This window comes from Coffea eugenioides, chromosome 11 (genome assembly GCF_003713205.1).
Source record: "Coffea eugenioides isolate CCC68of chromosome 11, Ceug_1.0, whole genome shotgun sequence".
Lineage (NCBI taxonomy): Eukaryota > Viridiplantae > Streptophyta > Magnoliopsida > Gentianales > Rubiaceae > Coffea > Coffea eugenioides.
Genome location: NC_040045.1, coordinates 50,816,806 through 50,838,424, shown reverse-complemented (window position 1 = coordinate 50,838,424; position 21,619 = coordinate 50,816,806). Strand labels below are relative to the sequence as shown.

The window sequence follows — 21,619 nt, the reverse complement described above, 5'->3', positions numbered from 1 at the left end:
TTGTTATAGCAAATTGCTGTATAGCCCACTATACATGGGCTTCCCATAAATTATCCCGTCTAGGGCCCGCGAGGCACAAACTAGTTCAGGAGCCCGTGGTTTGGATTTTTTTTTGGCTTTAAAGACTCACTAACCTCTAGTCTCCGCAGACATAAAGCAAAAGAGTGCAATTATAAATCATCATTGACACATTTATTTATTTATTTGCATCACAAATATATTATTTTAATTTTTTTTATCTCATATCCATTATATAAAAAAAATATTACAGTATTTTAATAATCTACCGTCCAAACACACCTAGTATTTGTAGGTAGCAGCACGAATATTTCTGAGAGTTTCGAATACATAGATAAGTTTTTTTTTTTTTTTTTTTCGTTTGAAATTCTAGAGAATTGCTTCTTTGTATAAGTCGCTTGATATTAGAAAAAAAGAGTTTCGTATTGTTTACATTACTAGTGTACTGTTGCCGAGTCTGTGCTTGAACTGTCGAGTCAAATAAATGGGCATTGGATGGATCCTCTATAAACAACCATGAAACAAGTGAGAGTCGGTCGTTAGTCGTTACTAGCTGTTTTGAGAGATTAGCCTCCGATAAAGAGGCCGACAACTGATTTTTTCTGTAGATAAAACGTTGTGCATTTTCTTCTTCATTTTTTTCTTGAGGAAGAAGAAGAAGAAGGAGAATATCATGGCGGTGGTGGTTGGTTCGTCCATTCAATCACGGATTCTCTGCAGCTTCCTTGGAGACTCTAGTTTTGTTCGACCATCTCCAGCCAGTGCCCTTCACCGTCTCTTCCGCTATAACCTAGGTGATGAGTTTTGACTTGGGAGCCCCACTCTCTTTCTTTATTTCTTTCTTTGCTCCCGTTTATTCATGTTTTTAACTTACTTGTCCATGTTTCTGATAAATTCTCCTGTCTCCTCAAATTGCTTGCTGTGTGTAGGAGGAAAACATGTTTCTATGCAATTATCACGAGCATTTTCTGGATTAGCCAACCTATTATTCTACAATGGAAGGTGTGCAAATTCTTCAACCAATTTAAATCCACCTTTATTTGAACAACCTGGTATGGTTCCAATGTTAGAATTTTTAATGAATGCTTTGCTGCCTGGTTCGTTTCCATTTGTCAACATTTAGCCGAACTAGCTTAGGGGAGTGATACCTATCCCAACTTGCTCAATATCATTTGGTCAATTCCCTTGATTTTGCAAGTCATTGTTACAACTTTTATTAATGCATGAGATTGTTGTGCTACTTTCTTCTAAATTTAGCCGCAATTGCACGCCCTGTTATCTTGAATGGTGTTTAAGAGTTGCTTTGTAACGCATTCATGATAAAACTCAAATGTCCTCTTAAACTCGGAAGTTTTTTCTATTTCTGCTTGGCTGCTGATATTGAGTCTAGACTCTGCAACAAGCACCATATCTTGTAGGTACTTATGTCAGTTTACATGACTAATACATATACGGACAAGTCATATGGCTTGACAACTTGTGGAACATATTTTCGTTCTAGATGCAAATATAGAACTAGCTTATTGGGTTTGAAGCCATCCATTTAATAGCTTTCTTGCTTTCTCTTAGTTTTCCTGGTTCATGTATGTGTTCATTATGTGATTTGAGCAGCTAATTTTCTTCAGTGATGAGCAGAAATATAGAGGAAGTGCCTAACAGCAAACGTAAATGTTTGAGGCCAGGGAAGGTGTCACCTCGTCGACCTGTTCCTGATCACATATTACAGCCTCCATATGCAAATTCTCAGAAATCACCGGGAATTTCTGGTGGACCTGAAGTGCATGATGAACTTGGAATTGAAAAAATGAGGGCATCAGGAAGACTTGCTGCGCAGGTTCTTCAGCATGCTGGGACTTTGGTGAAGGTGAAAATTTGTTCTTTTTTGGTTGATTCATCATCCTAAGCAAACCAGAAGTACACCCATGCATGGCATGGGATGACATCAAATGACATGCTGCTACGGTCTTAGTATCAAATTGACTTTGTGTAATCACAATGAATGAAGAGTTGAATTGCGTCGATCCTGAATTGCTTCATATGAGAATTATAATCTTACATTGTATTGATAATTTGTTTGAGAATCACTTCTGAAACATTAGTACCATCTACTACTATTCTTAAATTTTTTTGGTAAGTCACTCCAAAATATGGGCACAAGATCTAGTAATTTCATTGGTAAAAATCAACAAGATTGAAAAATTAAGGTGGGTTAATTAGGAGCTTTTGACTTGTGGAATCTGCATTTAGTTATACTCTTTATTTGCTTCTCTTGGCAGCCAGGCATTACAACAGATGAAATTGACCAAGCAGTTCACAACATAATCATTGACAATGGAGCATATCCTTCACCTCTTGGTTATGGTGGGTTTCCTAAGAGCGTATGCACATCAGTAAATGAGTGCATTTGCCATGGGATTCCAGATTCACGGGAACTTGAGGTTTGTCTAATAAATTCTCGTTCTCAGCACCTCCTCTGTTTAGATATGCTATCAAAAGATCCATATACTGTTCGTTTTGCAGGATGGTGATATTGTCAATATTGATGTCACAGTTTATCTTAATGTAAGTTGTTATTTCATCACATAAGATCTCTGCTGCTACTAGTTTTCTAGTTCAAATGATAAATTGAGGTACCCATATTGTGAGAACTTTCTTGTCTTCAATTTTAGCTTCCTCAACAGTCCTAGTTTATCCTTGAACCCTTCTGAAATTTTTGTTGTTGTATGGTATTCAAAATCATTTCACAGATTCACAGATGTGGCTTTGAGCTCATTAAAAAGTCTCTTTTTACCAGCAATGGTCATGTATATTGTTAATTTTTCTGGAGGCATCTCTTCAGATTGTCAAGTTTTGGATGGTACGAGTACTGCAGATTAAACCTTTCTGAGTGCTTCTTTGTCTTTATTGGTTGCAACTTGCTTAGGTCTCACGTTGATGACCAGAAAGAAATAACCTGTTTCTGATCCATGAAAGTTGTGGTTTCATCTGCTGTACTGTGTGTCATATTGAAATAGTCTACAAACATCTTTTGTGTCTCTGAGGTTTCAAACTCTGAATATACAAAGACGAGAATCTGGAAGCATTTGTTGATTGGGCAAAAGGATTTGTCAAAATTAGAGCAACTTGGTTCAGGAAATCGCATATTTCTATGGAAGGCACTATGATCAATTTGCATTACCAGCTTTGTTGCTGGAAAACTGCTCTTCCTGTAGCATTTCCTCTAAAAAAAAAGTATATCACTTATTTTTCCTTGGGGTTAATTCCACTTTGTCCCCCCAAACTTTGGACGATTGCCCACTTCAGTCCCTAAACTTCAAAATGGGACACTTAAGTCCCTAAACTTATAAATACCTTCCACTTAAGTCCCTAAACTTATAAAATGGAACACTTAAATCCCTAAACCCTTATAAAATGGGACACTTCGACCACCAACGGCATTCAGGATTTGTTAACAATTTTCCTTAAGTGGGAGGTATTTATAAGTTTAGGGACTTAAGTGTCCTATTTTGAAGTTTAGGGACTGAAGTGGGTAATCGTCCAAAGTTTGGGGGGACAAAGTGGTATTAACACTTTTCCTTGTTGGATGCCATGAAGTAAAGAATGAGTGCTCAAAGCAATGTGATCTTCTCATACATCGATCACATTGTGTTTCATTCTTCACAAGACGATAATGCAATATTATGTTAAAGAACTCAACCTTTTTGTTTGGTATAGAAATGTGAAAGATGTTAAATAATAACATACTATAAAGAGAAATTTTTATGCAACCTGGCTTTCATATGCAGGGGTACCATGGTGATACATCAGCAACATTCTTTGTTGGAGATGTTGCTGAGGAAGCTAGAAAATTGGTGCAGGTATAGTTTTCTGGTAGATAGAATAATTGTAATTAAGAGAGAGGGATTTATGTGTGTTCGGGAGTTAAAGAAAAATGTAATACCTGTTATTCCAAATTTAATGGAAAATTATGTAATTTCACGATAAACAATTGAGATAAATCCTTCAGATTTTTTCATCATTTGGTTTGATTTTCTTTATTCATTTTTATAATGATTTTCCTAATTTGCTGTTGAAATTTTCTTTTGAGTAAATAAAGAATGATTAAAGATAGAGTTCATGATAAGGACAGAAGTCCTTTTTAGAAAATCAAAACCAGAAACTCTGTACCCCACAAGTACCTTTGCATGAGTGCTGCAAAGCAACAACATTAATCACTTCCTCTGAGAGCTCTTATAATAGAAGTGCTTTCTGAAGGGCTGTGACATACCATGTCTAGTTGATGTAATACAAGTTCTGCTAATTATGACAGAAAAGGTCAAATGCCATTACTTATCACATGGCAAATAGGAGTTTATCTTCTCAGTCCTTTGTATTGACCGTAGGAAATTGATAGAAACATCTGGTTTACTACTATGCATATTGATCTCATACAGGAAATCTTAACATGCACGGTAATACATTTCTTTTTCTCACATTTATGCTTTTAAGTCACTTCCCAGATGCTGATTTTAGTATTTCTTTTTAAAAAATCTGATTAGTTGATTTTATATTTCTATGGTGATTTGTGTACCAGTTATATTCAACTTTTAAGATTGTTGTGGAAATGAATTGATATCGTCATGGTTTAGGTAACTAAGGAGTGCTTAGACAAGGCAATATCTATCTGTGCACCCGGGGTGGAATTTAATAAAATTGGCAAGACTATCCAGTAAGGCACCTGCTTGATTTTTTTTTTTCTTTGTTTTAAATTACTACTCGAATTGTTTCCTGTCTAGAAGTCTCTCTCTCTCTCCCTCTCACATACACACACGCATTCCCTCCTCCCTCCCTGAAGGTGCTTACGCTCATGTTTGTCTTGCCTGTTTCAATTGTTTTACTTATTGAGACATATATTTTTGGTATGAATCTTTCTGAAATATGATAGATTCGCTAGATATAATGATCTGTTACGGATTGATATCAGGTGACTAAATGGTTTTTAAACCCATAAGCTTTGCAGAAAGATTGCCGGCTGAAAGCACAGTTTCACGAATATTCTTGGCAAAGATTTTTATAATAGGAATGTTGCAGTAGATTTTAGAAATATATGAGTTGTTATTTTTTGGTAGTTATCAATCCATTGCATCTGTAAGCAATATTCATGGATTTCATGGTGCAGTTATAACTTACTTTACATTTTTGTTTTTGAAGTAATCTTGCAGATGAACATTGCTATGGAGTTGTTGAACAATTTGTTGGCCACGGAGTAGGACGTGTTTTTCACAGTGATCCAGTCATTCTACATTACAGTAATTTTTGCTTAATTCACATTGACTGTTTTGTTATCATGCTGAATTGCATGATTCTGCTGTTGGTTTTCTTGCCTGAAGTTAGGCTGAAGTTGTGGTCTTTACTTGCTCGCGTGCGAGATTTGGAGAATGTAATATTCAACCTCATTTAAATAAAATATTACCACAGATTTTTCCTCCAAAGCCCATTTAAGAAGATGCAGTAGAAACTTAACTATCCAATAAAGGAAAAACAGAAAGGACAAAAGTTGACCGATTTGTTTCATAGAGTGTCATCATGTATTTTTCAAAGTATTATTGGCAATTCTGCTGGTTTATTAAATTGTTACCATTTTTGCAGCCATATGCTTTTCTGTTTTATTGCTAATTTTCTGGTATTCAAAGAGAATAAATGACATTTTAATTATTTTTCTACTAGACCATGTCGCAGAAAAGGTTTCTTCAGAACAAATGTATTTGAAGTAATATTTGAAAGAAATATAAGGCTTAGGATCTTTTTGCGGTGTTTTTCAAGATAAACAGCTAATTAATCCAGAATGAGGTACTGCGATGGCATGCCTGGTAAAATGAAGAGAAGTTGAGAGATGGATGTTAAATTTTGTCCCTCATCTCTAATACCCATAGAGCATTAATTTACAGCTTGGATCTGTAGAAAGTCCGGACTGAGAAGACATCCACTTCAGTATAGATAGAATATGAGAAAGTTGCATTCTTTTTGCTTGGCAGTTGTTTCTGTCTTTCCTTTGCTTCCTTTTGCAATTGATTGCTTGCCCCCTCCTTTCTCACATTATTTCATATTCTGTCTATGGGTACTGATTTCATTATTCTCAGGGAATAATGGTCGCGGACGCATGCTTCTAAATCAGACGTTTACCATTGGTAATATATGCTTATAATTCTCCTCTATTCTCTAACTACTGATTGAAGCAGGTGCATCACCATTGGCACTTCTTCAACGACCCATTATTTGTTGTCAGCGGTTAATTGCTTCTATTGATCTACGAATTGCAGAACCAATGCTGACCATTGGCAGCATAAACCCGATAATGTGGGATGATAACTGGACGGTGGTGACAGAGGATGGGAGCCTATCAGCACAATTTGAGCACACAATCCTGATAACTGAAAATGGTGCCGAGACACTGACTCAGTGTTAGCAAAGCACGAATATCGTTTCTTAAAGATAATAGAAGGAAGCCATGGAACAGGTTCCTTTCCAAGCTACAAACACATTTGTTCGCTCAGATTCAGTCACCTCCAGTTTAGAATCTTCTTCTCTCCAAGGTTGGGGGGCCAATGTGATAATCTTTTCTTTGATTTGTGATGAAAGGTCGTTTTGCAAGACAGACTCCATAGGACATGATTGTGTAACTACAGCATTTTGTCCAATTCTCGTGATCTCGCTGTTTATTATTTAAGGGATATTCATTCCTGAATGGTGTGGTTCTTGTCTCTGTAACGTGAGACGTCACACCACTGAAGTTGGAAGTTTGGCAGTCCATTTTATTGGTAGGTATATCTTCTTTGTAAAAAAAACGGTGTCTATTACTACCGATTTCTGAATACAATTCTTGCAAGGCAATTGAGGGCCTGTGTTTGAGTATAGCTCTCCAATTCTCTGAGTTTTAGTCTAAGAATTGGAGACGCGCTGCAAACCTCATTCAACCGACTCTCATGTCTTTGCCAACAAACTGGAAACGCCGCTCTTGACAAAGTACAGTAGGATGATGAGGTGGTTTCGTAGAAGCATTTCCAATATTAAGACTCCTCAGGTGGATAAATTCTCGTCATGTTTACCTTTCCTACCATAAATTTCGTAGTAGAATTTCGCGTCTATGTCGGCCTCGTGCGTGCTAAACCCCGTCACTTGCTTGAGGTTAACAGGGATACGGAGAACATTGAGTACTACAAGCAGAATGTAATCTCTCCAATGGATTTCGTGCGCATTCAATCCAATTCTTGAGTAAAACGCGAACCATATTCGTTTGATTAGACAGTTTGATGCCAAGAGATTAGAAATGGAGGAGTGCAACTGTGATAGCGGCGACGAATTTGATCCCAGAAAAATATGGAGAAAGGATTACCGTCTTAAGCATTGACGGAGGTGGCATCATACCTGCAGGAACCATATTGAGTTTCCTTGAATCCAAGCTACAAGCAGATAGATGTACATGGCTCCTGGCTGGCTACTCATGAAATTCACAAAACAAACACGTACCCCATTTACGTTGTTGCATGAGTGTTTACTTCAATTTCCTATGATGCAGGAACTGGATTGACCGGATGCTCGAATTGCAGATTATTTTGATGTGATAGCCAGCACGAGTACTGGTGGAATCATTGCAACGATGCTAACAACTGCACCTAATTAAAATCAGCGTCCTCTCTTCACCGCAAAAGACATCGTACCCTTCTCTCTTGAGTACTGCCCCAACCCCAAGATATTTCGAGAAAATTCTTAAATTGTGATGAAAAAATAAAGTTATTCTACAAAGGGGGTGATTTGTGAAGTTGGTTCCACAAATGTGATCTTCGCATTTGTGAAATGCGAGTTCAGGTACCTCGCATTTCACAAATGCGAGGTAAGTGTTTTCAGAAAAAAAGAAAAAAAAGCTCGCATTCTTCAAATGGGAGCTGAGATACCTCGCATTCAAGAAATGCGAGGTACTCAATCTTCTTGCTCCATTTGCTGGTACAAGAACCAGCATGAAGTACAAGACCTCGCGGTTGCAAAATGAGAAGCAACAAATGCGATTTTTCTTCATTTTTCTTTTTTCTCCAAGATTACCAATACACAATTCCACCTCACTCACCAGAAGATGCCAAGAATATTCTGGAATTAAGAGCATCAAACGGCTCAAATTCTGGCCATAAAAATGCAGCAAACAATTACCATGGATGCTAGGGTTGAGGGATTTCTTGAAGTTATAAAAAGCGGAGGAACGCAGCTTGGAAGGGGAGAGAAATTGGAGTGGCATTTGGAGAGAAAGAAAGCGAGAAGGGCAAGCAAGAAGGTTGAGATTTTCGGGGAGAAGAAAAACTGGGAAAAAAGGAAGAACTGGGGCTGAGAGTTTCGAGGGACTGAGGAAGACAAAGAGCAAGAGTGAAATGGGGGGAAAAGGGAAGAGTGGAAGCAAGAAGCTTTCGGAGGGTTGGAAAGGATGAGCTGGAGCAGGAAAGAAAAGAAAGCAGAGGAGAAACTAAGAGAAAAAGGAGGAACTTTGCAGCTGGGTTTGTAAGAGAGCTACGGGTTGAGTGAGTTGCCTGGGCGAGAACCTCGCATTTCACAAATGCGAGGTCAAATGCGAGGTCTGTTTTTCTTTTTCTTTTTTTTTTTTGATTTGAATGCTATTGAAAATTCAGGGAGACCTCGCATTCAGCAAATGCGAGTTCCTTGAGCTCGCATTTCCTGAATGCAAAAACCTCCTGAACGGAATCCCATACAAAAAATGCCCCCTTTGTAGAATTTTTTTAAAAATCATCATAATTTTAGAAATTTCTCAGATCCTCAATCCAAGTCCAAGCAACTAACTCTTTGTATTAATATGGTAGATTACAACAACCCTTCATGGACTTCCTCTATATCAGGAAATGAAAACCCTTTCTTGCCCAGAAAAACCAAAGGAAACGAAAACTCTTTGTATGATTTTTTTTTTAATTAAAGCCACTGGCCAATTTACTTTTATTTTTCTTTTGAATTAACATTACATCACTGCTTGTTTATAGAAAAATACTTCCTTTAATCATCCGTTGATGTATGTAGTCTGATGTTCAACACGCACATTGACATAGAAAAATGATTACGAGAGCCAAGAGCCTACGAGACTAAAGTATAAATAGATAAGATGAGCGACTTCACAAAAACCAAAAATGGATTTTCTTCTTTTTTCTTTTTAATTTTTGTTCGATTGTTTTAGAAGTTAAAGCCATAATGAAATTTTAATTCTAACAAATTTGAACCAGTTGAAAGTGAAGGCACTAATGAACAAACTCTGATAGGTAACCTGGTCGATGCGTATTAGAGTTTTCGGGGATTGCATAATCACGTCAACTGCATGAAACTGACATGATAAATGTTTGGGTATCTAGATTTGTAAAACTATTATCAGAGGAGAAGTTGCGTGCTAAAAGGTGCAAAAGAACCAAGTCTTCCGAAAGTGACAATTTACAAAGTTTGAGGTGCAAGAAATCAATGCAGATTCAACCATATGATGCATTATGTAAGCGTATGTAGGATGACGAAAAATACATCTTTTTTTTTTTGAGCAAAAATTAAAATTTTATTGATAGAGATTTGTAAGCGTAAACATAGTAGCTACATGGCTCTATACACGTGTACTAAAGCTATACAAAAAGAATCAACATGCACTTTTGAGAAATCCCCCAATCAATAACAGCTCCCAAATTCTCCTGTCATGAGGAACTGCCCTCCAAGACTCAACAATATGCTGCATGGAGTCAATGACTGTCTGTCTTCACAATGTTTATAGCAGTCACCTATATGGGCTATTCTCTGATGCAAAACCTCATTTCGGGCTCTCCATATATGATATATGGTAAGCTAGTCTACGGAAACAATCAAGAAAGGAGTCAGATTTCCAGTGAGTAGTGCATATCCATTCTAGCTCTATAGACCATGAATAAGCAGCCCTGAAGACAGGACACATCTCTAAGTTCTTCTTCCATGCTGCTGTAGACTGTAGTTGCTCCACATTCAAAGCCGATATGCTCCATAGACTCTCTTCTGCATTACAGCGTAGAACACAATCTAATCTAATGATCCAGTGAAGCAGCCCCACTTCTTCATTCTATCTCTAGTGCACAATCTTCTTTTACATAGTAAGCAGAGGATGAAAGAGTACCCTGGAACAAATCCTTTACCCCAGACCAATTTGAACCAAGAAACTGTAGGACCAGCTTGCCTAATGGCTTGCATGGCAGACTTTACCGTAAAACAGCCAGACTTACTAGACAGCCACTCAATCGTATCCTTCAACTCAAGGAATGGCCTGAATTCAGTAGGAGTAAGCTGTTTAAGAAGCCGTACTTCAGCAGTAGATTTTCCTCCACATAGCCGCCATCTCCAGTCTGCATCTTGAATGCATTTAGCAACTGGGTCATGTACAGGTAGACCAAAGCTTCTAAGCAAATTTCCAGAGAAATGTTTATATAATGGTGCCGCTGGATGCCTTTGATCATGCCAGAAGGAAGTATCATTTCCATCCCCAATCAAAATTTTCACGAATAGCTGGGCTATACGACGTAGTTTGGGCAGTTTTCTCCATACCCAAGGGCAATCACTAGGCACTTGTACTGCCCAAATATACCTTGGTTATTTATGAACATTTGCAACAGTGCTAGATGCAATTGTACGTATATGTGCCACAAAGAGATTTTAAGCTTTTATTCGTGGCTTTTAAGTGTGTTTTTTTTTTTCACATTAATTTAATTACCACATCTCTAGAAGACTGATTTGTGAATTTGGGGGTTCTATCCGTCATAATTATTAGCGCATAAGAGTGTTTAATAAAAATGTTTAAAAAGTTGACAGTAAGCTACAATATTCTTCCCTATTATTTTTGACAAGAAAGTAGAAAAAGGAGAACCCTTCTTTTAGTTCTTCTTACAAAAAAAAGGGCTAGGTGGTTTGAAATGCAAAAATGATTTTGACTTTGGAAAGTCACTAGCCTTGTTTCGTACTAATAGAAAAGATGCTTTCAACATCTTTCGTACTATAGCAAAGATTTTATTCTGTACTTCAGTTACCAAATTATTTTCATAATTTTTCAGTCGAAAAAATTATTTGTCGTCTTTAATTAAATAATTAACGTCTAATCTAATATTATAATATTCAACGAGGGCGTTAATTGCTTTTAGCAGGACTTGTACGAAAGCCATGATTAGATACACAAATCTGTTTATACAAGCATCTCCAAAATGATGATGATATCTGCCCGAAGTTTTTTCTTTTTCCTTCATGAATTTGACTTCTACCCTTCACAAAACTGGAATTGGAAAACGGGGGATGCATTTTTATCTTACCCTGGTCGTTGCCTTTTTATAAATACAAGTAATTTGCTAAAAATAAATGAAAAAATAAATTTTATATATATAAAAGAAAAATGTGCTAAAACAACTCCCCCTCAAATTTCTCTGTCTCGAAAATCCGTGTACTCCTTTTACCTATCCATAGTTTCACTTAAACGAAGAAACGTTGAAACACGAAACTCAGTAATGGAATCCATGCCTGTGAATTGGGAAGCTCTCGACGCTCTCGTCATCGATTTCGCGAAATCCGAAAATTTGATCGAAGATTCGACGCCGTCTTCTTCGCCGTCATCTTCGTTATCGTCTCTGTCTTCGTATCACTCGCGTTTGCTGATACGGCAGATCAGGCGGTCACTGGAAGCCGGCGATATCGATGTCGCCTTGGATCTCTTGCACCTCCACGCACCTTTTGCTCTCGATGATCACCGCCTTCTCTTCCGTTTACAGAAGCAGGTAAAAGCTTGTCCGCTTGGAACTTAAACTTTGGGAAAATGTCGGGGGAATTCTTATTTACTGGTGAACTTCTTTTGGCAGAAATTTGTTGAATTGCTAAGGAAAGGAACGGAGGAGGATCGTGATGCGGCAATAAATTGTTTACGAACGGCTCTCGCGCCTTGTGCACTTGATGCTTATCCGGTATTTTGTTTTTTCCGCTAATTAGGTTAGAAGTTATTGATGCTGTTCGAATGAATGACAATATAGCATCAGAGCTCTTTAACTCCGATTGCCTGCTGCATAACATTGTGAAATCTAGGGATTGGTATACTTGAAATTTACGTATTGAGGGAGAACATCATGTTCCAGTTCAAATTTGTAAAGACTAATTTGTGATACAGCTCGATTTGTAATGTCTAATTTGTGTATCTATTTGTTTTCCATGTAAATAACTGAAATTGAGTTTACTAAAGAACGCTGTCAAATGATCACCTTTTTAATTATGTTGGAAACATGAGTAAAGTCTGTTAATGTCAACTACAGTGGCACAGTGGTATTGGACTGGCAATTTTTTATTTTAGCCTGAAAGGAGAGGTCCATTTGTATGTAAAGGTGGCTGGACAGAAGAATCTTATTGACCAAAGCATGTTTATGCTTAGCCTTACATCATTAATATGTTATGTCCATAATATTCTTAATTTTTGTTTTTAGGGGCATAAACAATTCGTTAGAAATAAGATGAGAATAAAGGAGTGGGGTTGGAGATGTTGTGGAAGTTTTTGGCAGCATCTAAATGCTACTTGGGGACTAATCAATTGGAATTGTATTACCTCTAGGGGCTTTTAGATAGGTTCTTCTATGTTTGCGTAATCTCCTATCTTTGGTGTATCCAGCAGTGAAATCTCCTCTAGAAGAGGAGTTCTATTTGGTATGCGTCACCTCAAATTGTTTAGAATATTACATGGTAACTGGTTAGTTTCAGGTCTTTTTGATATTGATTGCATTGGAATTTTTGCTTTGGCATGTATCCTATGTTAGGTGCTATTGATGGCCCAGCTAATGCTTGACATATTCGTAGAAGTCTCTGCCTCCCGGTTTTTCAGATAGATTAGACTGAGCACAGAAGTGATCAGCACTCTCAGACCATACTTAAAATGAAAACTGTCCCTATAATTGTTCCGTCTTCTAGTGTGATTTCTTTCACACTGAATATCAATGCCTTGGTGGCACAGGAGTTTGATCTGTTCTCGAAATCATTCTCAAAGACCACCCACCTCTCAAAAAAACAGTAAAAAGAAGAAAGAGAAGGGTGGTTTGGGTGAGGGCAATCAGATTAATTCATTTATCTGGAAAATTTGATTGGTTAATGCTGATAAACTCCTTGTTTGTGATGGACATATGATGCAAGTTATTTCCTGTGTGTTTTGAAGGAAGCATACGAGGAATTTAAACACGTCCTTCTTGCCTTTATCTATGATAAAGATGATCAAAGCTCTCCGGTGGCTGATGAGGTTGGTATTCTTGACATATAAGATCTTTTTACATGCTCAGTTTTCCATTTTATGACATTTTAATCAGCATTGTCACATGAAATGTCATATCAAAGCAATATTTTGGAACTATCTGATTTCTGTTATGCATTTTTTCATGTCACATTTATCCTTTCATGATCAGTGGAAGGCCTGGGACCTTATATATATATATATATAGAGAGAGAGAGAGAGAGAGAGAGAGAGAGAGAATATGAACTTTTGAACTGAATTTTTTTGTGGACCTTTTTAAGCTTTATAAACTTGTCTATTACTATGTGTTTCAATGAAGATTTCTGTATAAATGGAATGTGAACTGACGGTATTGATACATTTATAATTTCTGATACGAATCTGACGGACATTAGGGAGATAACCTAATTTGATTTGTGATTATCATATTCCATTTTAAATGAATATTGGCACTTTTCTTTTTTAGGGATTTACATGAGGTCACCTAGGTATTTCCTTTAAGTCGTTAATCTCTTTGTGTATAGTGTCACTCTCTGCAAAATGCTTTAATCTGGTCTGGGTTTTGTTAGGGATCCTATGAAAAATCTTCTAGGTGGATAGGTTAATTTAAATGTATTTTCCAATTGTGTTTGGGGCGCTGTTCCTATCAGCTCTGCCCCTGTTAATGGGCATTTAATATTTGGAGAAAAAGGGAAGTTTTTCTGGTACTCCTGGCTTATAGCTGTCATTAAGTTTAGGAATGGCTTTTTCTAATTGATTGGCTGCATTGCGCTCATATATTCTTGTGGAATTACATCACCCATATAGCTACATATGTACCAAGTGGATGTTTGACATGCAAATGTACTTTCCTGTCAACAATATTCTATGCATGAGGCAGCAAGAGGGAATGGAATTTGTTGGAAGTTTATGTTGGCTGTGTGGCATCTTGTGTAAAGTAATACCTGGTGAACTTAGTTCCTAGTTATAAACCTCTGATTTTTTTTAAATTATTAAATTCCTAGAATGTCCTTAGTTTGATGTTATAATTCAGGAAGAAGAAATTTATTATGTTCATGAGATTCACTACTTTGATTTAGCTCATCAGTTGTAGTTGAGTATGGTCACTATGAGTTAGGTCTGCTTAATACATCTTTTAATGGCTCCACATCCTTGTTTTTAGTGGTCTGAAACGAGGAGGTTCGAAATTGCTGGATTACTATCTTCTGTTTTAAGGGCCAATCTTAATGCATATGACCCTGTGTTCTCAATGACGCTGAGATATTTGATAAGGTAAATACCACTTTCTTCTCATTTATCTATCTTTCTCTATTCTACACAGACACGTACAAACATGCACACAGACCCCTTACTCTCTAACAGGGACACACCCACAGAGAAGAGAGACGTGTGCTCTATTATCTTTTTCTATGGCACACATGGTTAAACCATTCTTTTTGATGAATTTTTGTGTTATATAGCATACACAAAGGTTTTTGTTTTCGTCAAGGAGTTGTATCACCTATATCAAATCTTACTGAGAGATTGCTCCTTGAAGAACGTGACCCCGCTCCAATACCACAGGAGAGCATGTATGAAGCATCACCTTTTGACGAGGTGCCATTTATTGTTCTTGTATTTTTTAAAATTTTATATATACTTTTTTGGGGAGCTCAACATATGTCAGAAACACTAAAACCTGGGTGGCACAGCTTCTGCCTTGCCTTGTATCAAGAATCAGTTCCACACTGATTGTTCTACATTTATGGATTTTGACTCAATGTTTAACCTTATTCTCGGTTCCAATCAGGTGGATATACAAGCCCTTGCTCATGCAGTGGAGCTCACTAGGCAAGGGGCAGTTGATAGCCTAAAGTTTGCCAAGGGCGACTTAGTTCAAGCGTTTCAGGTTGCCATAAGTGGTGTTTCTTAGTTCACTTTTACAAGCATGTTTATCTCATAATGCTTGTTCTTTTTGTTCCTATTCCCATGTTATTTAGATCTTACAACATTTCTGTTGTTGGTTGCTTGCACAGAATGAATTATGCCGTATGAAATTGAATGAATCTGTTCTTGATGAGCTTGTTCACGAGTATTGTGTCTACAGAGGTATTGTGGACGCTGCTAATACATCTCAACCAGCAGATGTTAATAAATCAGGTCCATGGTGCTGCTCAGTACAAAATGATTCTACTGAGGTCAATTGTGATAGCAGTAAAGTTTCTGATGATGAACCTTCTACTGATATTTCTCACATGGATGGTTCTCCTGAAGGCCCAATTGATGTCATGAGCACACAGACTACAGATATCGACGAGCGTTACCCTTCTGAGACAGCTGGCAATTATGAAGACTGTAGCACTAGTGGAGCACATCAGCCTGACAGTTTGAAAGTTCAGCTGAGAAATAGAAATCACGGTATTGGAGAGAGAAATAAACGTAAGCGCTGGAGGGGAAGACATGAGAAAATTGGATTTGTCTCGGAAGTTCTTAGTGGAAGCTGCAGAGAAGAGGTCATTGCTTCTACCTTGTATTGCAGGAAGTGCCTTGAGAGAAGGTCTTTGGTTACAGCTCTTATTGTTTCTGTAATGAAACTTAAGTTGTCACTCTGCTTTTGCAGGCTGAAAGCTCATTGATTGTGGATGGTGTAGTTTATAGGGAGGACAAATATGATTTGGTGTTGGCCATGAAAGAATTAGCTTGCAGAGGAATGACAGCAGAAGTTGTGGAGGAGATAAATTCTATGGACCCAAATTTTTTTGTCCAAAATCCTGATTTACTGTTCCAACTTAAGCAGGTAAACCATTTCGTTTGCTATTTGCTATTACTTCAGAGAATAGGAGAGATTATTTGTGTTGTTTGGCCTATAAACTGGCTGACTCTGTCTTTTTGCAGGTTGAATTTTTAAAGCTAGTTGGTTCTGGTGATCATTCCCGTGCTTTAAGAGTAGCCTGTTCCCATCTAGGTCCTTTGGCAGCTAGGGACCCAGTTCTGCTTAGACCCTTAAAAGAGACTCTGTTTGCTTTGCTTAGACCTAATGAGGAGGCATTTGGTGAACGCTTACCCTTGCATGCTCTTGCAACTTCAGTTCAGGTTCGAGTTATGAGTTACATTTCATGTTGAAAATAGAGACACTGCTTTAGTTAGTAATTGCTTACAGCTTTTGATTATTGAGATATTGTTGATCATAAATTTCTAACTCCCGTGGAATGCGAATTTTCAGCAATGTAAAGAAATGTGTAACGGTACCAGCAAAGTTCCAGAATATCTTAAAATTTCTAGTGATTAAAATGCATCTTTTCTCAATGCAGTTTGCAGAAGCTTTTTTCATCTTGTCTAAATGAAAGCTGAAAGGTTGTGAAGCAAATGTTTTGACCTTGGTCATACTTCTTGTTAATGCTTTTTGCTATGTTCACGTACTAAACTTGTTTAAATTTAGTAAAAGGCTTGGTGGAGTAAACCAAACCAATTGGGCCATCAATAGGCCTAACATGTTGAAGCTCAGTGAATGAAATGAATTTTTTCCTTCAAAAACCCATGTTTCTTATTTTCTTTATCTAATTATGGGAATTTTCTGTCAATGAAAATATGAGATGTATTTTCTTGTGTAAAGGTTGCTATTGGTAGAAGGCTTGGTATTGATGAACCTCAGCTTATGAAGATCATGAAGGCAACCCTATACACGCATAATGAATGGTTCAAACTTCAGATGTGTAAAGATCGATTTGAAGGTTTCTTAAGGATCAGTTCGTTAAAAGAAGTTGGAACTTCTTTGCTTGCTGATGCTGCTTCAAGATTAAGTGATACTTCAGACCCTGGTTCTTCTCAAGCCACGATGTCCTCAAGTAGTAGGGTGCATGAAGATGTTGGCAGTCCTGCTCAGATATCATCTTCTGAGGTTGCATGTGATGAAAATGCAATTCTTAAAGTTATGGTGAGTCAAGCTTGCTTTCGACACTCATAAAACATCAACAATTGCTTCCAACACTTAAATGACAGTTTGCTACATGCTTCAAAATCGCCCGTCACATTGAGTGTCGGAGTAAAGGTTTTATGAGATATATGTTTGCGTGAAGTTTGAGCTCATCACATTGTATGTTTGAATCTTTTTTTAGAATATGGGCTGCTTGGTGCTGAATTTCATTTTTTATGATCTATATATGTTCTGGATATGTCTGACTTGTTACTTTATCCCTCTTTGGACATGGCGATTTTCATAACTTCCAGAATTGTTTTCTCTGCAGGAATTTCTTGCTTTGCCAAGAGCGGATGCTATTCATCTTTTGGGGCAGTATAATGGGAACGCAGAGTTGGTAATTCAGCAGATATTTGCGTGATTAGAATTTAGGATGTATATTATAGTGGTATCCGTTCAATTTGTTCATTCATTATATCCATTATTTTGTTCAATTGTATAGTAGAATTTATAGGGGTCTAACTAATCCGTCAACGAATGAAACCAGTTTTTCTGTACAATTTTACAGGTATTTTTTGGTTTGAGAGGAGAGGTGTTAACCAAAAGTTTTGGATTGGTTAACCTTGAACTGTCAGTAACGCTACTATGGACAATACTGGTTTGCAACAGTGCACTCGCTTTTAGGTTATGGGCTGGTTTGGTTGTATCTATTTAAAATAAATTGTCCTATTTGGGGAGAAAGGTCGTTCTGGCTTGAACCCTAGGTTTTTTTTCTAAAAAAAAATTTCCCCAAGAAGAGTACTGATTGTACAGAGGGCGCCAGTATAACCTACTAGACACAATGTCTAATCTAATCCAGTTTATTATCCTTTATTGTCTTACTACATTGCGTTTTAAGACATTGATTTTGTGCCAGATCATTCACTGAGTAGAATAATTTAATTTAAGAGGGGTAGGGGAGCAAGCTTGTCTCTTGGCCGGGATAGTATGGAGGTCTACTGTCGTAGATAAAGGTGTTAATTATAATTTAATTATATTGATCCGTTCAATTCTGTCGATCAATAGCGTACAAATTCGTTTATTAATTTTGAATGGGTTTAAAGTGATATCTAATTAAATCTATTTAATCGGTGGGTAATGAATTGACTCAACTTATCTACTTATATTTATTTAAAAGTAATTATACAATTAGATTCAACTTTTAGTAAATATTAAGCAAATAAATTAAAATTTCTTATCAATCTAATAACAGTAAAATACTATTATTTTTTGTCAAACAATATGTGAAAAAAATTAAGTAGAATTTTAAGTGACTTATAAATAAACAATTGGTTATATTCAAACACATTCATTAAATGAGTATAAATGGATACTAATGAATTGATTCAATTATATCTATTATCCAATTGTTATGACTTTGTCCAAACCTACCCGAATTACCTGTGCGCGGAGTTCATTAGCATAGTACCAAGACAAAGAAAGTCGTAACGAATTTATAATTTACGCATTGCTTGGAAGGTTTCGAAAGAAATGACTTGGTTGATTTGCAGACTTTCTGGTATGGACAGACAGTCGTGAAAAGAGAAAACAGACCGGTAGCTCAGGAAACACGTAGTAAGACTGAATTGACTGACCCATCGGCACGCGGCTCAGCTCGACGGACAAAATATGAGAAACAATAAACATGAATTAATACGATGTCGAACCGCTCATCCTGCCAAAGTTTGCATCTCGGAGCTTTCTTTCATCCGATAGTAATTTAGCAAACCTGCAAAAATGCAAAGGGATGCATTGGAATTTTAGGGTCAGTTTTTGACGATGGTTGACGTCCACGTAGTTATGTATTTACAACAAACACTAATGCGTGACTAATACCTTGTTAATGCATCCATGTTGGTTCCACCGGTCTCAACTGGTTCATAGTCACCAGAAGTCAAATTAACCCTTAAAACTGGTTTCTTCAACACCTCTTCACCAACCTTGACAAGATTATCTAAGTTCTGCTTCGTTGCTGTGGCAACGGAGGATAAAGCCCCAGTCAAAGTATCATCCTGTTTTTTTTAAAAAAAAAAAAATTTCCACGCATGAAATGTTAGTAGAACAGGAGCATGATTTCACAAGCCCTTGAAGCGCTTATGACAAAATTAGGAATGGGTAATTTAAATGACAAGGAATCATGATAGAACTTTACTTGGATTCGGAGGTAATTATCGTCGGAATGAAGGGCTTGGAAAACCACGGAGTTGTGGAAATCAACCATATCAGCACTTGCTTGATTAACAGCCTTGATTAATGGAGTGGAACCCTTGTAGTACAGCCACCCAAAAACCCCCCACTTGGAAGCCATTTTAGCGTTGTACGTGTGCTCATTTTTGTCAGAGCCTGTCCCTAGCGAGATAACAAGGAACCGTCCATAGTCCATAGGCTTTATTGGAAAGAAATCAGGGTTCTTCTTCATCACTTGCTTGGTTACTTCACTGACGGCAACCAATGTCTGGAATCACATATAAGATGGATTACAATTTACATGGGGAAATAGAAGTCTCGTATTTCGTTTCCACTAATTAGTTCGATTACTACTTCGACTAGTGTAATTTATCCGATCTAAATTAACGTCAGTAATAGTAGTTAATTTAAGGGCTAGCAGTGCAATCAACGTAGGATTACTAATTACCGGGTTGTTAGCAGCAATTCCACCATCAATAAGGTTGAATTCTCGTTCATTCCCTTGCGCATCTGAGTTCTTGAAGTAGTAAGCAGGAAGAAAAGTTGGTGCTGCCGAGGTGCCAATGCATATATCTGATAGTAATGCATCCACGACAGGGTTGTCCGTCACCTGCAAAAGGAGCGTATAAACTTAAAGTTCTTCAGATTACTTGGTTATTATTTATAACTAGACTTAGGAAGTAAATTAAAAGGCGTACCACAGCATTTGATCATAAGCATATTGCTTGATGCGGCGGTGTTGATACAACCCCCTTTTTTTTTCTGGTTTTAACATGAAAATTTACAAAAATACAGGGAGAGACTGGAGAGGAAGGGCACCTGATATGAGCTGAAGATGACCGGCTGAAGAATCTTGATATCAAAAGTTGGAACAACAATCGAAGTCAAGGTTTGGTGCAACCTCGTGCTCCCTAGGTTACTCTTTATAAGTTGTTGAACATATTTACCATCGTAGCCTGGTCCTATCAATGTTTTGAATGCATTTACCACCCCTCCAAATGGTCCTCTATACCGTTCACGAGAGAGAGAGAGAGAATGTACAAACATAATCAAATTGCGTTAAAGCTCAAAAGCTAACAAATACGTCAATAAATTGAGAAATTCTTGCAATTTCACATAAGATCACAATTTTCAATTGGCAAACCGCGACAAGTTTTTGCACGAGTAGAATGTTGCATGGTAAAAGTAATAAGACGATTAATTTCACCTGAAACTTTGCACTTAGTGATGACACAGTTTGTGTATATCATATATGTACTTATGTGCACACAAGTTTGTATGGTCAAGCTCAGACATAATAACAGCTAGATAGTATAGCAGTACTACTCCCGCATGGTATGTGTGGAATGTCAAGTATGATCCATTGAAGCCAAGACTTTTTACCCAATCTGTGGGAAGATTTTGGGGGAGTTTTCCAGGTAGAAAGGAACTATATCTTTGGCAGCATATAATGGTCGGTGATTTTCATTGGGGGCAGCAAGCATGGCCGTTATCAGACCACCGGTGCTTGTTCCTGCTATCACATCAAAGTAATCTGCAATCCTTGCTTCCTCACCATCCAGCTCCTGAACCATTCATCATCATCACCAGTAATACACGTTCCACGATTCTTGATAATGTTATCATGAAAACAGATGTACGTAGGCTTTGCACAGGAATTATATAATAAGTACAATGGATAATCCCGAAAGAACTACTGTTTTTGTTACCTGAAGCTGCGATTCTAAGTATGCTAGGATTACTCCAGGAATGATTCCTCTTATTCCTCCCCCATCAATACTAAGAATTGTTATGAGATTCCCACAATTTGGAGGTCGAACATTCACATGACTGCGAGTACGGCCTGTATTCTCCATTAATCTTTTATGATGACGACGATTGAGTCACGGAGGCTACTCTTGAGATCCTTTTCAGGGCTTGTGGCTGCTGACAAGCTCAAATAAGAATTCGCGTTGTAGAAATCGTCCATCTTTTGAAAATGCATGATGCATATGATTTCTGTACAAACACAATTTATTTATTCGGAAATATTCTGCACAAGAAATTGACTTTGATTTTCTTGTGCTCTTGGTACATCCTGAAAGGAACTGACTTGGTGTTTCAATAATTGCGAACATATTTTTGACATCCTTCTGTATTTAAAAAGTGGGAGACAAAAAAGAACTAAAACGTGATGTTTATGTTGAAGAAATAGTAATATAATAAAA

General features: G+C 37.3%; 3 protein-coding genes across 4 annotated transcripts; 2 read left to right on the top strand and 1 right to left on the bottom strand.

Annotated features, from left to right (window-relative positions):
* The first annotated feature begins 465 nt into the window (after positions 1–465).
* LOC113754265 (methionine aminopeptidase 1D, chloroplastic/mitochondrial) lies at positions 466–6,911 on the top strand. 2 transcript variants are annotated; one of them, XM_027298640.1, is made up of 10 exons: positions 466–812; positions 948–1,070; positions 1,644–1,882; positions 2,295–2,456; positions 2,539–2,580; positions 3,804–3,875; positions 4,647–4,726; positions 5,209–5,306; positions 6,138–6,185; positions 6,318–6,911. In XM_027298640.1, the coding sequence occupies exons 1-10, from the start codon at positions 692–694 to the stop codon at positions 6,461–6,463; spliced, it is 1,131 nt and encodes a 376-aa protein (XP_027154441.1). In that variant the 5' UTR covers positions 466–691; the 3' UTR covers positions 6,464–6,911. The 2 variants fall into 2 exon arrangements, with proteins under 2 accessions (XP_027154441.1, XP_027154442.1); XM_027298641.1 differs by having other exon boundaries at positions 468–812; positions 948–1,020; positions 1,654–1,882.
* Positions 6,912–11,464: 4,553 nt separating this feature from the next.
* LOC113751221 lies at positions 11,465–17,913 on the top strand. The gene is made up of 11 exons (XM_027295150.1): positions 11,465–11,807; positions 11,889–11,990; positions 13,220–13,300; positions 14,454–14,563; positions 14,752–14,887; positions 15,081–15,179; positions 15,307–15,783; positions 15,891–16,067; positions 16,166–16,363; positions 16,884–17,204; positions 17,515–17,913. Exons 1-11 carry the CDS (start codon positions 11,541–11,543, stop codon positions 17,605–17,607), a joined length of 2,061 nt encoding a protein of 686 aa, XP_027150951.1. The 5' UTR covers positions 11,465–11,540; the 3' UTR covers positions 17,608–17,913.
* Positions 17,914–18,611: 698 nt separating this feature from the next.
* LOC113754032 (patatin-like protein 1) lies at positions 18,612–21,268 on the bottom strand. The gene is made up of 7 exons (XM_027298346.1): positions 21,122–21,268; positions 20,796–20,977; positions 20,232–20,418; positions 19,861–20,022; positions 19,378–19,680; positions 19,062–19,237; positions 18,612–18,954 (listed from the first exon to the last, which is right to left on the bottom strand). The coding sequence occupies exons 1-7, from the start codon at positions 21,266–21,268 to the stop codon at positions 18,876–18,878; spliced, it is 1,236 nt and encodes a 411-aa protein (XP_027154147.1). The 3' UTR covers positions 18,612–18,875.
* Between the last annotated feature and the right edge of the window lie 351 nt (positions 21,269–21,619).